Genomic DNA, 19,293 nt, shown 5'->3' on the forward strand with positions numbered 1-19,293 from the left:
CAGCAGCATCTCTCATGTAATTGTCAATCGCAAACTCATTTCGACCATTACCCCCAGGTTAAGAACCACTGCTTTAAGGACTACTGCCATAAAACTTGAACGAATGAAAAGAATATATCTTAGCAATGGACACAACGAATTAATGCTTTTTTAAGCTGGCCTAAATGGAAACTGTCCAGGGTTCATCGATTCAGTCCATCAGGTTCGTGGTGTGAAACATAATCTGATATCCTCAACCGGAGACGTGGTTCTAAAGTTCTTGAGCTCCAATGGCGGCTTTGGCGTCCCCTCGGCCGGATTGATAGTGTATTTCCGCAATATGGTGCCAAAGGCTATTTTCATTTCCAACAAAGCAAACTTCAAACCTACACACTTCCGGGGCCCGTCTCCGAAGGGTTGATAAATCACAGAGTTGACGTCCTTTACGTCAGACATTCTCTCCGGCTTGAAAGACATGGGATCGTCCCACAGGTCTGGATCGACACATAACGCCCCAGTTGGTGCAATCACCATGACTCGCTTGGGTATTTTCAGACCGTTGACAATGACATCATTCGAAGCGCATCTCATGATTCTTGAAACCGGGCTGTAGATCCGCAAAGACTCATTGATACACAGGTCAAGGTATTCCAAACCATTCACTTCACCAAAGTCAATTCCGCTGCCTCCGCACTTGAAGTAGGCCTCATCAATCTCAGCTTGAAGTTTACTTTGCACGTGGTCGTGAAAAGCTAAATTGTAGGCAAAATACACCATGGCTATACCGGTTGTTTCCTACCTTGCAAGAAGCATAGATACCGCATTTCCTACAATCTCCGGTTCGGTCAACCCATGCATGCCACCTTTGTGATCGACGATGTTCCGCATTCGCACCATGGATTCCATGATATCATTCCGATAATGTGGTGTGTTTTTCCGATCATCAATCAACCGCCGACATAAATTTGTGAAATATGTAACTTCCTGACTAGGAGCATTGCTTCCAAGAAATCTACCAAGGAAGGGAATGACATTTAAAGGAAAATTTGCAGTTGTCGTGCAAATGTGGCATGAAAAAACATTTTCGTGTGCTTAGATATAGTCGGCTCCGGTTTTGTGTCGTCCTGTGAGTTCACATCATAGCTGAACACCGTTGAGCAGATAACGTCTAGAGATAGTCCGTTGAATAAATCCGGAATGGCAACAGTGACATCTTTTCCGTGCCTCATTTTTTGAAGTCGTCTCATGGTGTTGCGTGCACACATCTGTATAATTCCAAACATACCTTTCAGTTTCGCATTGGAAAATGTAGGGTTAAGAGCGGTTCGCGTGCGTTTCCATTGCTCTCCCTCTGCAATTATTAAACCGTCCTCTAGTCTAGACCCTTAGATCCGTAGTCATTAGCGTTTTCGAACCTATTTGGAAAGCTAGAAAACTCTTTCACGAAAATACTTCGTATCATTTCAGGATCATGAACAACAATACGCGGCTTTGTCATAATGTAATATCCCCATACATTGCCAAATTTCTTTTTGCAGCGTAACTCATATTCGTCAACATTTTTCCCGAACATTTGCGCTGCATGTCCCTGATTTCGAAAAGAAAGCGGATCGTGTGGTATATTCCACTTTTCTAAAACTCTCCATTGCTTGCGAAACCACTGGTACAACAGACAAACTGTTGTCGCGAGAAGTAGCAAGCAGGACACTGCGATCATCGTAGCGATAACGCAAATTGTGTGTTCAAATCTGCAGACTATATTACTCTGTCATACATAGCAATAGCATGTAAAGGCGACGACTTTTTATACGAATTTTACGATTTTGCTGTACTCAGCTTGTCCGTGTCGAAAAGGTGTGACGGTAAAGAAATGCCAGAGGTTTCGCAAAGGGTTTATAGCCTACGCGAGAGTGATTTTGATACCACAGAGATGAAATGGAATGGTAGAACCTGTGAAAATCCTTTAGCTGCAGTTTGAATACTGTGTATTTCTGACAAAATCATTGCTGCCAGAGATTTCTTCACAGTTTACACTGCAATTGAGACCACGTCATATATTGAGCGCAGTCTATCTACATATAAATACTCAATAATGTGGTAATTTATTATTCCGGCCCGTTTGATCTCAAAGCGCAGGGGTTCTTTAAACTTTTTTGATCGCGGACCGCTTGAAGTTTTGCGGGCGGTTGCGCGTACACTCAAAATTTCAGAACCCCATGTCTACGAAGACATCAAATCAAGCTCAACGCCGTTTAGGCTATTTCATGCCTAAAGCAAGTAACTAAAGACTAAACAATGTCGTCCCAGTCTCGCCTACGTCGTCGTTCTCACAGGATAATATCGTTTTGTAGTTTCTTGGTGACATAATGCCCTTACACGGGGGCCTCTAAAACTAGTTTGCGGGCCCCTGAGGGGTTCGTGAACCCCAGTTTAATAACCCATAATAACAACTCTAAGGGTTTTGGGTGCGTCAGTTACGGTACGAATCGTAAAAGTTCAGTAGAAAGTCATGCTGTTAGAATCGAACTCGGTGTCCTGAACTGCAACTACCAAAAATGAGGTCATCTTTCAAGTTGGCGTCGCCATATTTACAATCATACGGGCGTCACGTTCTTATATATGTTATTTTCTATCGTATATGTCCGTCGAGAAATGTTTGCTAAGGGTTACGTGTTAGTATAACGTGGAATCGACGATGCCTCTGTAATTATATGTATTAACTATTTAACTCATACAACCAATTGTATTTTATTTTGATTCGAGTTTCTAATAAGGAATGATTTCAGTAATTGAAATAGAACATTACTTACTTTAATAGCCTATAACTGTGCCGTGAAGTGAGCATGCAATAATTACATTCACATTCATCGACTCGTCATTTATGCGTAGTTTACGCTATTTCGATGGCTGACATGCCTACCGCTGAATGCCTGAAGCAGACGTCTAGAAAGTTCCAAAAGCACATGCTGTGTAAGTCAAAGAAACGCGAGGAACGAATTCCTCTTCACTCTCCAATCAATGACGCACTGCTTTGACGGGTATGGTAACCCTTCGAATGGTTAATTGCAACTTGCAGCAAGTTAAATAATGTTTAGCTCCAGACAATATCTACAAACACTCGTAGCGATAGCACTCAATGGCTTAATATAGCCTACTGGTATTGACGGTGGGCACCACTGGAGTAAATAATTATAGAATTTGTCACCGTAAATACTATTTTATTCATAATCCAAATTTTTCGACGGCAATAACTCCGCTTCCACTGGTTGGTATTGAACCAAACTTGGTCAACATCGTTTCTATAGACAACCTAACACTTTCATGGGGTGTACAGAAAATGTTCAAATTTTCTGTTAATTATTTTGATGTAATAAATAGAAACTTTATTCCCCTGCAGCAATGCGGCTACTGGTTGGAATTGAACCAAATTTGGTGTGTAGGCTTAAATTACGTAAGCTAACAATTTTATCAAGTAGCCAGTACGATTTGAGAAAAATTCATTTTTGAAGACCCCTTTTGTACAGTGTACAACTGTACGTACATACGCATATCATGAGTGCATGGTGTGCATAATATGCCTCTGGACAATGAAGGCTTAGAAATAGCTTTCTAGTTCTTGCACCACCCCTCCATGCTACCTCGGATATGCTGCGCGCCTAGCGGGGAAGTCATGGATACCAGTATTACTCATGAGGTCGTTGGTCTAACCGGGCCGAGGATCGAACCCACGATCAAGAATCCAGACGCTCCACCACTACGCCATCTTGTTTACGTATAAATCGACTGAACTGACTGTACGATAACTGCTCAGATACACTTTATGTACGACCCGATAACACCTTTACGCAGGGTTGTAACCAAGTCACATTGTTCCGAGTCACGAGTCAATCTTACTTTTGTGGTTTTGACTCGAGTCAAGTCGAGGTATTTTCAATTCATCACCGAGTCGAGTCCGAGTCCAAGTCACCGTTTAAAGGCTCAAGTTCGAGTCATAGTGTTATGACTCGAGTCGAGTCCAAGTCATAGTATTGAAATCATGTTCAACTGATGTTTTCAATCCTGAATGAGCTTATAGCTTATGGAGAATCAACGAATTCATTCTACATGCTATCTATATATAACCAACGAATTCACGTCTAGATACCAGCTGATAGAGAATCAGCAGATGCATGTTTATGTAGACGTACAGTTTTTCTTTCACATTATCAGGTGGTTGACTAAAAAAAGGTCAGCTTTCCTGCTCAGCTCCCGAAATAGCCGCCGGAGCGTTACTAATATGAGAGGAAATTTTGGATTAACTACAAATGGAGATTTTCGAATTTTACCGGCCGCCTCATGATATTGTTATATTGTGTAAAAATTTGATTCATAGCAAATTTGGCTCAATTCCAACTAGAAAAAGCGAATTTATTAGAGTGGAATATTTTGGATATGAAAAAATAGTCGGCTTACTACTAGCATATAATTATATTATATGAAATAATTTCTCACCAAAAACACTCCCTTTCTTTTCAAATATAAAATTTTCTCCTCTCTAAGCCAGATTCAGTATTCTTTTTATGCAACATAACAATTTTACCAAGTAGCCACCCAGCAAAATAAACAAGAAGTTATTTTTGAACAACCCTATTGTACAGACATCACACAACATTAGCCATTCATTATTACTCACGTGCACAATGCACATACCTAACGAAACGTCAAATGGATGGAGTGTATTGTGTGTTTTCACTGACAGCAGATCAAATCAATGATGAGATACAATTTATAATTCAAAAATGGAAAGAAGATCCTCACATATGTTATAGCGACATGTCCTTAGAATTAGGGTTACCATACGTCCTCTTTTAAGAGGATTTGTCCTCTTTTTTGACTTTTTTGAAAGTGTCCTCGGAGGACGCCCTTTTGTCCTCTTTTTTGAGATTTTGTCCTCTTTTTTGAAAATCTAGGTCAGATTTATAGCAAATGGCGAGTAAGATGCCGTAAATTAGCACAGAAGTGACGCTCCGGCGGGTATTTCGGAGTGAAAAACGGTGTTTTGCAAGTCTCAAGTTTCTGAAAAAGTGTCCTCTTTTTAGATTTCCAAAATATGGTAAGCCTACTTAGAATAAATCCACATCCACTGAAACACGTTCCACTGGTGCACGCACTAGATACAGGAATTTACAAGCATCTTTGAACGACAGTGAAGAGCATTGGATACTCATTATATCTGGTCGTCCCATAATGCAAAGAATCATCGCCTTCAAATCTACACATGAGCTTATCAGTCTCTTCCAAGTACTTGACCATCTGAGTCATTTCATTGCCTCTAATTGAACTTGGCTTCGATTGTTTGCTTGTGTAATTGAAAAGTCTCGAGTACTTTGATTGCGGAGGATCTATTACCTCTTCATCACAGGATGATTTTGTACAATGCATTGCTACTATATGTGCCATTGTCTGTTGTTTTTACGGCGGCATATCTGATATCAGACGAGTGCAATGAAAGCAGTGGCGACAAATAGCGATATTGGCAGAATTCGTCATATGCGTTGATCTAGCCAGTAGGATTCGCAAATTTCTTCATCTTCAAGTCATATAAAATATGCCGAGTCAATGACTTGGGTCGAGTCATGCGTAATGACTCGAGTACAAGTCGAGTCAATCCAAATATTGACTCGAGTCGAGTCGAGTCATTTTCCCTTTTCAAGAAAATGACTCGAGTCAAGTCGAGTCATCAAAAATTCGTGACTCGAGTCTGACTCGAGTCGAGTCATGACTCGAGTCATTACAACCCTGCCTTTACGCATTCCGGTCAGAATCGACATGCTTTGCGTCGTGTCTGCCGAGCCCCCATTCATCATACTCAAGTCAAGACTACACAGTAGACACTTCGTAGCCATAACAATACTTAATATAAATGTACTCCTAATTGATGGGCTACCACACATGCTCTCACAAGGAATGACTGTGTGCAGAGTTAACGGCCTATGCTTTGACTGAAATTGCGTCTAAAACATTATGGTAAACTATAGATAACTCAACTACTGAGGTTAGTTATCTCTAGTTAAACTCAATATATTGTGAACTTTCATACGAGCCTAACGTTGATCTACGGAAAAACTGATGCCACGCACGTGTGCCACCGCAATATTCATCAATTGCCAGATATTTCCCGATTCTGAGTTAAAAGTAGAAATATATAGCTGCGGGAGTAACGGCGGAATGGCGAGACAACTCGTGTGAACTTAATTGCTCTGTTCGCGTTAGGTATAGCGTATCGACGTATCACTGTGTAGAGTAGGGTGGAGCATGGAGCCGGATGGGATATCAGGCCGGATTTTCTCATTTTTAGCCGGAGCCGGTTTGGAGCCGGATGATTACTTTTTACTAATAAATGACAGCCAACCCTCGAATCAATAAAAGGAAACGTTCATGGAAATAAACCTCATGATAAGTCCAAGTTGTCACAATTACTTCAGATAAGGGTTGGACTTGATCGTCGAGTTGATAATTTCCTGTTTGCATTGTTTCAATCAATATTCGATATCATCCTATGAATAGATCATTATTATCGCAGTTTTTCGGACTGGATCACTGTCATTTCTAGAATGAGGCCTAGGAGTCGGACCGGAGTCGGAACAGAGCTTTAAAAAACAGGATCGGAGTATAGGACCAATGACTTTTTAGATCCGCTCCACCCTAATGCAGAGGCAGTCGTGTCGACGTTGCATCGCTGAACTTGAAGCGACATCATTTCCACAATTGTGACGCCGAAGCATTAGTTTCCTGACTTTACAAATCAATTTACCATAAACCACTTGCCAATTTAACACAGCACACGATACTCGCTTTCTGAAATATTTATAAGCTTTTGCGACGGCTCTACCTTAGCTATGTGAGCGATGAGATTTTAAACCGATGAGATATGCAGCTCGACCTCAATAATTAATGCCAGCCGATAGGCAACAATTATTTATCAACCATTGGGACGTTTTGTGTACTATAGCCGTCAAACATTTCGATGAAAGAAACACACAATCGAGGAAGAGTAATACTTTGATATGCCAGAAACCAATCCTATGGTGCTAATCAGATGCCTAGCACAAACCGCTATTTACTCGTTTTCAGAAGATCATTATAAGTCACGATGTCAAAATATCGATATGTACTGTGCGCTTACATGTCGACGTGGTAAGTAACGAAGTACATCTACTTTTTCGAAGTACTCAAGCCGTTTTCCTTGCAGAACTTCCTCAAGTAAATCTAATTTTCCGCAGTTCCTACTTCTACTTCATCAGATGCTGTGACTTACTCGCTTTTCACTATTTACAGTTTGTCAAGTAGAAGTACTATCTTCTTCCAATATGAAAGAGACACCAAATCGGAAAGATTCGGGTTTTTTTTCGTCCAGAATTTTCATAATGCTTTGCACAAAATATATATGGAGCAACCACAAAACCTTCGGTCAACATAATTTACGGTTACCTAGTTCATGACCACAATATCAGGCCGCATATATTATTATATAGTCCGCCATGACAGTTTATTCACAGTAAATCGATCTCAGCAAAACGTTTGAAATTACACGAGGAAATCTCGCGAAGCGTGAACTTATCCGTATCGGTCATACGGTCACATTTTATGAGAGAAGGTATTTGGGAGAATAAGGTAATGACCACTGTTCTGTAGAAAAGCTATAATGTTTATCGTATGATGTGATAGAAAACTTATTCGCTTGAAAATATAGGCCTATCTCATGCAGGGAATGTAACAACACAAACCGCATATGTCTGTTTCCAGTTTTTTACAGTCCATGAGGGCGTTATAAGTTACGTATACTTGAATAGTTTTTAAATACAAAGTATTCCACTTCTACTTCAAGTAGTTTTGTACCACCTCGAAAAGCACTACTCCTACTCATACTTGAGTAGAACTCTGGATCGCAACTATTATACTTCTACTTGAGTAGCCTTCGTGACTATATACTTTGAGCACCTCGGCTTATAAGTATATTTCTGAAGGCCGTCTAAATGTAAAAGGAACATGCTAACTTCGTGTGTGTGTGTGTGTGTTTGTGTTTTTCACGGTGCTTGTCGACTACAATGGTCATTTACACCCTACCGATGCGTTTATTTTAACTCCGTATATGCCGACTTGTAGGACGGCGTACTTCTAGAGTTTCTTTAAGACACCGTTGGCGTGGATAAGGTGACGAGGATGAGCCTAGATCAGTGGTTCCCAAACGGTGGGGAATTCCCCACTGGTGGGGAATTCAATGGTTTCTGGTGAGGAATAGACGCGTTTGTTCAAAATTATCTACAGGACAGTGTTCATATTCACGGAGACACATGCGCAATTACCGCTACCAGCTAACTGCTCTGGAATGTATCTATCGAAAATTATATTGCGTGGTGTTCACAGAACCTCATTTTTTAACTCTGGACGGCCAATCATGGCGTCACAAACGCATCCAGCACGACTAGTTTGACGTGAAATAACGCTTTCGCGAAATTTTGAGCGTTACTGGTATTGGTTCACAATGCGTTTTACGTTGCAGCTATAGGCGATTGTCTTGCGTACTGGTGTGGTTGTGTGTCTTGTGTAGTCAAACCAGCAAATAGCTGCTCTGTGATGACAGAAGTGTTGGGTAGTGGGGAACAGGACCGTAACTGCCGCACCCCAAACCCCCCAATTGGGGGGGGGTGCGAGCTCGAAGGGGCCTAAAATGAATTCGTGAATTAACATAAATTATAGAGTATTTTTTGGAAATTTGTGTCACTTATTCAATTTTTTTTTGCGCGGGCGCGCGATTTAGTATTGCCTAATATTTTGATTATTGGGTACCCTTCCCCCACGAAAATACGTAGAATTTATAGAAATGGAGACTTAGGCGTCTGCAATTGCTGCGCCACGACGCACTAAGGCATATGAAGTTATAGGCTATGTAACATGCCAGTCCGAGAAGTGTGCCAGAACGATCAGCAGCGAGAAGACTGTGGCCGAGAAGGAATGCCCCTGTGGTGACAGAAAACTTGTAAATTTATACAATATACATATATGTTTAATTGTCCATAGTCGGCTAAATGGCTGGCTCCGAATGTTCCTGTCCTGGCGATCTGAATCCCACAGGACAAATGCCTTCTCGCAGGGAAAAAATTATTTGCCAGTAAAGCAATACAAATTTGAAATCTTCTGTGCTTTTTAGTTTTGGCGATTTCCATATCTTTTGACATAGCAGATATAGGAGGTCACGAAATAGCATCATGTAACGAAATCAGTATATCAACGGATCTGTCCGAAGATGTTTAAATCATATTTAGGGGCCCTACCTTTTCCAACACACCTCACTCAGCTCTACCGGTAAATCTGATTACGTGAGCAGAGAGGGGATAAAAAATGATAGCAAAATATATGCAATTTCTGATCATATTGACCGATTCAAACATGAATTATATAAATTTTTCGCGCTTCGCGCGTTTACGGTCCTGGTGGGGAATGAAGGCTCAGAATAAATCTGAAGTGGGGAATGAAGACAAAAAGGTTGGGAACCACTGGCCTAGATAAACCTCCAATACTTAGGTAGGAATTATGGAGTCGACCTCGGTCGGACTCAAAAGGGCAACCTATTGGTGTTGCAGTCGTTGATCATACCACTGCGCTATCTAGTCGCTGCTACCACCACCGTGTTTAATCCTGTCGCGATTATATATGTGTTCTATATATAAACCATACATATACTTATAATTATATTTACTACGAAATTTCAACCACGAGATTTGGAAATTCGTCAGATCTGTGAAACTGTACGAGAAACCGGACAAATATTGAATTCAATCCTTGCTAACAGAGGCCATAATATTCACCTGTCACTGGGAGGCGTCTGTAGTAAAACTGTTTCGAAAAGCGATTTATCGTTTTCAATTATGCATGCTACCATTTGCAGATTAAAGCCGCATCCAATATCATTATCGACAAATTTTCGCAACGTGGAAAACGAATTTACATCCAAACGTTACATCCTGTCTAACAACCATTACCAGATGCAATTATCGTGTCAGAATAAATAAATAACAGCTTAGGAAATTTAAATCTCCCAAGAGATGATGGATCGCCCAATATTCCCGAAGAAGGGTGAGCGTGAGTCATCAGCGGCTACACAAAAGGCACGGCTCAGTGGCAGATGCTGATATGTACTGGAATACCCAAACATCGAGCGATAAACATATGCCTAATTGCCTACTCCCTGCCTTTGTGACTAATGCTGAAAATATGTCCGATTTAGCGGAAACAATTAGATTTTGCATCCGTTTTAATACCACTATTTCTTGGCGCTTCAAAATAGGCTCGGAATCATAATAAAATGATAGACGATAGACTGATTTGGATCAGCGATAAAATGCAGGCGCCGGGATTCCTATAAGACTTGAAGGCAAGGCTGCAGTTTATTTTGTGTACGTGATATTTCATAGGGGAAGGGTCAGGGTATGAGTGAAAACAGAGCGTTCGCGATTAGGGAGGTGTATATTGGGATGTCATACGGCCACAATTGAAAGCCACAGCGATGCGTATTTGGTGGGTAGGAAACCACATACCATCCCCTGGCAGGATACGAAGCACACATATATTTTCAAGGGGAAGTACAGAACATACCCACTATCACTGAGTTGGAAATTTATATATCTGAGAATTTAAGTGCTCACGGTCTAGGTCAGTGGTTCCCAACCTGTGGTACGCGTACCACTAGTGGTACGCGAAGGTCTTCCAGGTGGTACGCGAGCAGATTCTGTTTTTTTTTCGATCGAAGGGAGTTATTAGTTAAGGTGGGGTTGAACACAAAGATTGTTCTCCAATAAACATCAGGCTTAGCATGACCTCCTCGTACTCGACTCTAGCTTCTCAAGCTATTCCCCAGCTGCTAATTTTACCTTCTACGTGGGAGTGCGAGCAAGGATTTTCATCTCTGATGACTACCAAGTCGAAGAAACGAAACCGACTTGTTGCGCCAATGCATGACTTTCGATGCGCTTTGAGCAAACATATGCCACGCATCGACCAGCTAGTGCAGTGTTTCTCCAACTGCCCCTCTCTCCCCTTGGGGGGCCTGAAAGCATCGGAAGGGGGCGCGAAGCTGCGGCCAACTGAAAAAAAATTTCGCGCTCGGCGCGATTTACCTCCATCTCATTGTTTTTGCCTTCTGTATAGTCCTAATTGCATGTTTGAGAACATCTTATTAACTATCATAACCCACCATTATTCGCTGTGATTGCTAGCATTCTAGTTGCATTTTGTGATGTGACGATAAGGGGGGGGGGGGGTGTTTTTCTCTATCGTAAAAGGGGGCGTGTCTAAAAATGTTGAAGAATCGCTGCGCTAGTGGCAAATAAACAAATGCAGCCATCGCATTAAATAAATTAACGTTTGTAGTTTGCCATTATTATTATTATGTTGTTCTTTTTGTGACTGGTGGTGAAAAAACAATTCCATGCGTCCCATCAACCCTGGCTGATAATGCCTAGTTTAATAGCATTTGCTATTACGCTTCGCATAGGTCAAATACGTGATTATGACGTCATAAATTACAGCAAAATTTTTGGCCGCCTTCGGCGCGCGTAACTGATGTAGGTGGTACGCGAGCACTGCATAAAACCTCGAAATGGTACGTGGGTGAAAAAAGGTTGGGAACCACTGGTCTAGGTGAATTATATATTCCCTGTTGCCGCAGCAATTGTGGCGATGGAATTTGAATTCCATCTGTGAGAAAAGGTAGCACTTTAATCAATCCTTGGAAACAGTAAAATTGCAGTGACGCAGTTATAGGCGAGCATGCCTCTTCCAGTACAGAAAGTTATTTCTCTAGTACGAACTTGAATAAGCATTAAGCAATTTCACCCATCACGTCTAGATATAGTGCTTGAAATTATTCTCTTAAATTCAAGTTGTTACTTGCATTCCAGGACATTTGTAAAGTTCTTCATACTCTACTGTGACGGCAATTAGTTTAACCCTGAACAATGACTTCTGCAATTAGACTCATTTTTGTCTTCGGTATGTATATTGTATATATACTATTGATATAATGTGGGTTCATCATTCCAATCAATTCATGTCACGTCGAAGATCATTCACTTCGAGGATCCGTGGAATCAATTCAATCTGGAATACCGAACATCTAATTTAGTCTAAGCCAAAATTTGTTCGATGGCATCATATTCAATTCCGATTCGTCAGTGTATATACATAGGAAATGATGTAATGGCATGGGAATCCATTGTTTTGTCTAACTCAACCCATTGTTATGTGCCATAGAGTTTCCTAATCCTATCTAGTACAAATCATCAAGCTTTCCTTTCCGTTAAGCTGCTCGATATTTTTGAAATTCCAATTCATACTAATAAGTATTAATGAAACGCTGATACATGCGCCTGTCGCTAGTGCAGTGGTTCTTCTTCATTATCCACTTACGATTTATTAGTCTTGATTCCTCACAGCCTTAAAACTAATCCATCCCTAAAAATGCTCCCTCCCATTAAAATTTTGTAAGACTTTATTTGCTATAAGGAATTGCCATTGATGAAAGTTTACACCGGTCAAAATTGATAACGACGACCCATGTGAGAAAAAAACAATGTTTGTGAGGTTTGTATTAATTTTTATCCACGAAGGTGAATCCGAGATCGAGATAACTGTACTCGCATTTTCTTTTAACTGCAGTCGACAGGTTTGTTCAAACTTTAGGTTTATGAAAGTGATATGACGGATGTCACGAAACCGTTATATTTGCGTATTTGAGTGCACCCAATATCAGTGGGACGTTTGATAGCAGACAACCGCCTTTTATAGCAACATAAAACTTGTGTACCAGTAACCCCCAAAATTATGCAGAAGCTTTATTGTAGTTCATGCTGATAGAGCTCAGCATCCAGAGTTCAAAATTAGTTTTTGTGAACAACACACTAAAGTTATCGACGCATGCAGTCCGGAGTAGTGAACTGGTAAACGTAATCCCAATGTCACCCCTCCATAAATATGGAGGCCAATATGCTGTACGTAGTTGTTGTGCACCTGTGTCTGTTCTTCACCAGCTGGAAAGAACTGCGCTAGAGTGAGATACTCCATAACAGCACAGTAGCACACCGAACCCAGCCTTAGAACGATTTTCTTCGGCCGATGACACTTTATAGCTAACTAGCTGCCCGTAATGACGCAATTATCGAAACAATTACCGTGCGTCTGTCGACCATTCTATAATCCGAATAGATATTTACGTTCTCCGGTGCTTCATGCAAAACCTTAATACGTTATATGACGTAGTATTATTCTATATATAGGTATAGACCCCTCTTAGCTAAATACGATTATACCTAACATGGTGTGTTCGTATCGTAGACAGGGCACCAAAGACGACCATGCTATCCCCAAATTTTCGACTTGGGCATTTGGATATCACACGTTTTCACAGCGGTGGATATTCGTGGTCTCATGTCATCATATCTTAAATTTAACACCTTAATTAAAATAATAATCGTGCTGACTACGCCTATGTCTTAATGACATTCAGTGGGGTGACCAGTAAATAGAGGCGGAGGTAAACTCGAATTTCACGCAGAGGTGATTTATTGTGGTAGTGTTAAGAATTCGTACGTTACACGTATACCAATTAGGATGAGAGCTCAGGCGAGTTCAGGGTTTGAGGTCGGGCTGCATTGTACTAGAGTTAGCGGTACGTTTCATCAGCTTGATTACTATTGAAACGTGGTTCGTGATACCACAAAGATTCGCGCTCGTGAGCACGTAATAACAGTTAGTGCAGTTCTTTGTGACTCTCTCGCGACACCTCTGTGCGAAAATACGTTAAAATAGGCAGCGTAGAAGGAAGGGCAATGCAAATTTGCAGTGGTCAAACCCCCGTTCTTCATCTACATTACATTTGTACACTGCGCGAGAAGTCCATGCAGCAATTTGATAAATGATCAGTTGTAAACAGGAGTACAATGAATGAATTCGGGCCGAACTTCAACTCATAAGCGAGTAGAATATATATATTATGAGATACGGCGGACTTGATAAAAGTTCGAATAAAGATTCCATTTGTGTGGCTATATGTATAGATTTTAAAACCTTTTAGGCAATTGGCTCAGATATAAATAACGACATGAAACCGCAGGTCGCATATAGGAGCTCTAGTATTTGCAAGGCCCACTATCTCATATGGAAATGGTAACGCTGCCTATACACATAACTATCGTAAATACCCGAAGGCTTATAACTTGGAAAGAATGAGATTGTCGAATAAACCTTGCCAATACATTTATTTGTGGATGCAATATAATAATGCTACTTTGGCCAGGATGTCGATCGTAGCCTACGTTACAGCGTTACCGATTCAAAGAGGATCGAATAAATATGCTAAATCAGCCGGTATAGTAATTCGAGCTGCTTGATATCAATTGAAGACTTTGTTTATTGCAGCGTTTTCAGTGACCTTGTTCGCGAAAGGCTACGCTGGGTCGCCAGTCTCCAGATGTGAAAACTTGAAGGAACCCATGCCATATTATGTATGGACGATGCTATGTGGAGGTAACGAGAAAAATAAATTAGCCTGTACTTATTGACAATGACGCCTTGCTTGCCAAACCTAAGAAATCACAATTGGTGCTTGGTAAAGGCGGCGCTCAGTTACGAAATATTACCACATTTTAGAATTACTCAAGTGTATTTTGCCTAGTTGCACTACTATTACTGAAGTGGTTACTGGTTATATGATCTTAGACTTCGTGCACTTCTACCAACAGTTTTCTGACATTAAGTAAAACCAGGTCCTTTGCTTACTTGGAAATCGTTAGGCTATACTCCCACTTGTACCGCGTGGAAATTAGCAACTCTACTTCTACTACTTCAATATTATCGATGACGACTCTGGTTATTGGGATATAATTACTGCTCATTGATACTCCTGGAATGTATAAACGTATTCACTATTCACATATTTTCTTCCTACCATGCAACTATTTTTCAACACCTACTGCTGTTGTTACGTTGAGCCATTCGTTTACGCGAATCCTCCTGGGTTGCTTGTGAAAACGCAAAGTCAGTGACTTTACATGCATATTATCTTCACATGGTATCAGAGGGCGAAATCATTTCAAATACTAGGCAATTTCTTTGACTACGAAAATTGTCTAAAGTGCCGTTGTTGCCGCCATAATTGCCATTCCGTACAAGTCGAATGTATATTTGTATTTGACAAAGAATATTGTAGACATGTCTTATATCTTTGATTTCCCTGATAAGGCAGCTTACTGCAACGATCTCAAAACCCAAAAATATTTTAGTTTGAGGAATTGTTGAATCGGGACAACGCTCAGTTCCACTAGACTAATTTAACATGTTAATTTGTTCTATTTTGTTACGCCGGTGCCTCTATATCCACCTCCGGATATTGCCGGTGAAACGAATGGACAATGTTTAGTTTAACAATTCAGGGTCATCATAAGTGCCTCATTCCAGACTACTGTTTGTCAAATCAATGTGGTTTTATGACAGGCAGCCATCCTAGTCCATTCGGATTCCACGATCCCCGATACTCCGGTTTCATGAAGAGGTTGTCGAATACGTGGCCGAGAGATACGACCCGAGAAACCTCGTTTCCGGAACTCATTCTCCTTCCAGACGAAAACAACCCCCACGTTTCGCAGAGTTTGAAAGCATCACCTGACATTCCGGGCCCAGAATATTAACACACGAACGCGAGATTGGATGATAGGCTAGCCTACGTGAAACCGATATATGTGAATGATGTCAAGACTGCATAAGTTAGATGAATGTGAAACTTACCAGGCAATATGTTGGCGTATTCGTGTGATGCTGGGAACGGCATACAACGAAGCGGAAATGTTTTCATCATTTTATTCCTTGTAATGAAGCAACTCAATTTCGCAGTAATATAAACACAATGTTGTCAGTTGTCATGCAGAAACAGTTTTGATATTTGGGAGGGACATTAAAAGCGAGGTGAGAGAGCTTATACTAAACATATATTATAATTGTTATAACATGGGCATATGAGCACGTCAGTTCGAAATACACCTAGAGTGATACTCAAACACATTTATCACAAAGGATGAGACGGGCACCATAGTTGTGTCCGCACTACATCACATAGAAGTGCTTAAAGATAGAGATGCAAAGGATTCGTTAGGTTATCGATTCATCATCTCCATTGCCCTCGCCACGCTATGCCGTAGAATTATGCGTCTAGCCTAGCAGGAATTATTCCCCGGATACCAGTTACACACCGGTAAAACGTATTACTTGAGCAGATGTACAGGAAATCAAGCTATAGCTAATGATACAAACTTCTATTCGAACCACAAGTGGGGTTTCCCATAAGTAAGACAGGATTAAAAATGAGGTCACAGATGGAAAGTAACCCATATGATATGTCACCCGGCATGGTCTTTGGTGGCATATACGCACCGTCATTTTCTCACTCACTTTTGCACGTCAACTTACCGATAGCATCATGCTCAATATAATAGTACCCTTGCTTGCACTAACCAGCGCCGCGATGTGTGACCTGGATCTATCACCAAATCGATATATGCTACTTTACTGTCATGTAACAAGTAAGTAATATTAATTATTGGAGTATGAACAATGAAAATGAACGATAATAGAACACAACTCTGCTAAAACAGTATTTAGGGCTAACCAGTTGCTTGCAGTGGACAACATATACTTAAGATACTTATACTAATATTCAGGTATTGAACAAGAGTAAAATGCCGCCAACCAGCATAATCGTACATTCGAGATATATTGTGAACCACTCGTCCTCAATGTAAAAAGATAATTGACAATTGAAGTAAAATGTATATGCAGATCTACATTTCTGTTCACGTTCATTTATAATTATGTTGCTTTGCAAATATTTGTTTAGCGACGCCACTGTCCATCTACAATTACAGTTTTCAGCTTTATTCCTCTTTAAACTGTCGAGGAATCGAGCTTCGCGGCCAGCAAAATATTTATCAACAGAAAACGTTGAAAATCGCATATCAGTTGATCTCTAATTTCGATTGCATCATCACAGTGATCGACAACCAAATATAGCTAAGGAAATTCCACACGCGAGCGATAAAGTAGCTAGCGAGGTCACCGTTTGAGATAGATAATACGGAAACACAGTCTGTATGCTAGTTCCAAACACACCGAAAGCGGACTTGGAGAAAGATAACATGAAGAACCAGGTCCCGGATATTCTGCCGCGAAAGGTATTATCTGATTTTATATAATCGTCGTCGACTGATGCTTGATAAATCATTTCGACAAAGGCGAAATTTTGCAACGTTATATCAAAGAATCCGAAAAAACCGATCGCTACGCATAGCGACGCTGAAGTCGGTTTATCCGCCGAGAACACGAAATTGATTCCAAACAGACCTAGCAAGCAAAAGATCATGACGAGCTGGCGATAAATATGTTTGATATCGTACAGATAAAGCATGATTAAAGACCATACTAAACCGGTTGCGTCAGAGATTGACATCATCCAACCGATCGTAGCAACCGAAATACCCAGCGTTTGACCATAAGACGTAAAAGACGCATCGAATATTGCAATTGAACCGCCAGTAACCGCAGCCAAACCTAATGCCAACACAGCTCTCGGATTCGTAACATAACGCCAAGTATGAAGATTTGACACTCCGGCATTGATTACCTCGCTTGGAAGGAAAGCCCATCCACAAACAGCCAGTAAACCCGCGAATGAAGCACTCGCGACAAACGGCAGCATCATACGATTTCCAATACTGTATAATTGACTACCTATGACCGGAGCTAAGAAATAGGCAATGGATGAAGTTATTTGGTTGACGCCAAAGAGTGTGGCGATGTAGTACGGCAATTCTTGCCACAGCAGAGTCAGCATCGCGACATTGTAAAACCCTAAACCAATTCCTTGTATTGCTCTTATTGTTACCCCAATTACTAACAGAGAAACTTCACTCAAGTAGTCAAAAGCGACGAGGCAGCTCTGCGTAATCGCAACGATTAAAAGTCCAAGGCATATAAACTTTTTGGTCGACATTTTCGATTTGTAATTCCCGAATATCAGACTGGTCAACGCTGATGCAAGGTAGGATGAGTTTATGATCGCAGCTGCGTACACATTTTCACCGCCTCTCGCCTTTATCTCTCTGGCTAAAAACGTCCCAGGGATGGCTTGGCAGATGTAAACTGAAATGTTACAAATTGACGCAAAGGCTACCATCGCTATTTGTCTTTTTGTAGCATCGAACCAAAATGACCTTTTCTGATTCGCAGTTGCTTCTCTCTCTTCATTTCGCATATCACCTTCGATGCCTTCCTGTTGATCATCTTTCAGAAGTGAGCATGTGGACTCAGTGCCATTTCCGCCCATAGTACTCATGATAATATGATAATAGCAGCAATATTATAATATCACCTATCTGGATAAATGTAAGCTCAAGCTCAACCCCGAGGCAGGGCTGGCGGAAATGTTTCGTCGCTAGACCAAATTTACTTACTCATGCTTTTGCGGTCCGCACATATCCATGCTACAAGACTATTTATTTTTATACGCAACAGATTTTGTAGACAAACTGTACTTTTCACATATGGTTATGGTTATATAATTGTAACATAATGTAATTTGACAGAATTCCAGACATTTCAGCGTAAATTCGGGGCGCACAACAATAATATTATCATCATCATCATCATCAGAACTGGGCTTCAATAGCCCGAATTGCAGTGCTCTTTCATTTACTACCATATTGTCTCTTACCGGCTTAATTAAGCCAAGAGCTAATGATGCTGCCCACTCTTGCTCGGTCGGCTATAATCCTTACCTTACAAGGAGCCGAATCCTAGATTTCAAATTGCATATGCGGCTTTAGGTTGTTTTTCAAAACGATTCTCCGTGGACACTAATCCTCTAATTTGCAATGCAATTCGAATGAGGAACGTGACCCTGTACCTTTCAAAATACGAGTCATTAGTATAATTTTTGCATATCCCAGCTGAAATCACGTTGAATATGCAAACTTGCTATATAATAACGGTAGATATACTTCAGCCAGAGTGAATACTCATCGGCATCAACAATTAAGATGTTCTCAAGTATTTTCTATGTATTTGAATTGGAAGAAATCATACTGAGTAATAAGAACCTATTACGCGCACAAAGTCTGATCAGTATTACGTTTACGTACATGCCTAATGCACATCGCGCAGTACTGAATGTCGGTTTGCCGATCTTTGTCGCGAGACAGCATTGATCTGCTCGATTGATTTAAATCGTAC

General features: G+C 40.8%; 3 protein-coding genes and 1 long non-coding RNA gene across 4 annotated transcripts in view; 2 read left to right on the forward strand and 2 right to left on the reverse strand.

Moving 5' to 3' along the window:
• The window catches only part of LOC145448503 (uncharacterized), a 224,735-nt gene that overhangs the window by 152,949 nt on the left and 52,493 nt on the right, over positions 1–19,293 (forward strand). The gene's annotated exons all lie outside the window — the stretch shown is intronic.
• On the reverse strand, positions 79–756 carry LOC145448907 (cytochrome P450 3A27-like). The gene has a single exon (XM_080327354.1). The coding sequence runs from the start codon at positions 754–756 to the stop codon at positions 199–201; it is 558 nt and encodes a 185-aa protein (XP_080183480.1). The 3' UTR covers positions 79–198.
• Positions 999–2,022, reverse strand: LOC145448908 (cytochrome P450 3A8-like). The gene is made up of 2 exons (XM_080327355.1): positions 1,363–2,022; positions 999–1,330 (listed from the first exon to the last, which is right to left on the reverse strand). The coding sequence occupies exons 1-2, from the start codon at positions 1,694–1,696 to the stop codon at positions 1,014–1,016; spliced, it is 651 nt and encodes a 216-aa protein (XP_080183481.1). The 5' UTR covers positions 1,697–2,022; the 3' UTR covers positions 999–1,013.
• Positions 11,855–15,925, forward strand: LOC145448501 (uncharacterized). The gene is made up of 3 exons (XM_080326898.1): positions 11,855–12,009; positions 14,434–14,541; positions 15,508–15,925. Exons 1-3 carry the CDS (start codon positions 11,976–11,978, stop codon positions 15,699–15,701), a joined length of 336 nt encoding a protein of 111 aa, XP_080183024.1. The 5' UTR covers positions 11,855–11,975; the 3' UTR covers positions 15,702–15,925.

The sequence above is a fragment of the Botryllus schlosseri genome, chromosome 10 (genome assembly GCF_051294905.1).
Source record: "Botryllus schlosseri isolate E-star chromosome 10, Bs_hap1, whole genome shotgun sequence".
Lineage (NCBI taxonomy): Eukaryota > Metazoa > Chordata > Ascidiacea > Stolidobranchia > Styelidae > Botryllus > Botryllus schlosseri.

Bases quoted from the DNA above. Each gene is read 5' to 3' on its own strand.
- LOC145448907 (XM_080327354.1), bottom strand. From the start codon at position 756: ATGGTGTATTTTGCCTACAATTTAGCTTTTCACGACCACGTGCAAAGT.
- LOC145448908 (XM_080327355.1), bottom strand. From the start codon at position 1,696: ATGATCGCAGTGTCCTGCTTGCTACTTCTCGCGACAACAGTTTGTCTG. The intron at 1,331-1,362 runs GTCTAGACTAGA...TAATAATTGCAG, and splicing joins TAATGACTACGGATCTAAGG to AGGGAGAGCAATGGAAACGC.
- LOC145448501 (XM_080326898.1), top strand. From the start codon at position 11,976: ATGACTTCTGCAATTAGACTCATTTTTGTCTTCG. The intron at 12,010-14,433 runs GTATGTATATTG...TGTTTATTGCAG, and splicing joins TAGACTCATTTTTGTCTTCG to CGTTTTCAGTGACCTTGTTC. The intron at 14,542-15,507 runs GTAACGAGAAAA...GTTTTATGACAG, and splicing joins ATGGACGATGCTATGTGGAG to GCAGCCATCCTAGTCCATTC.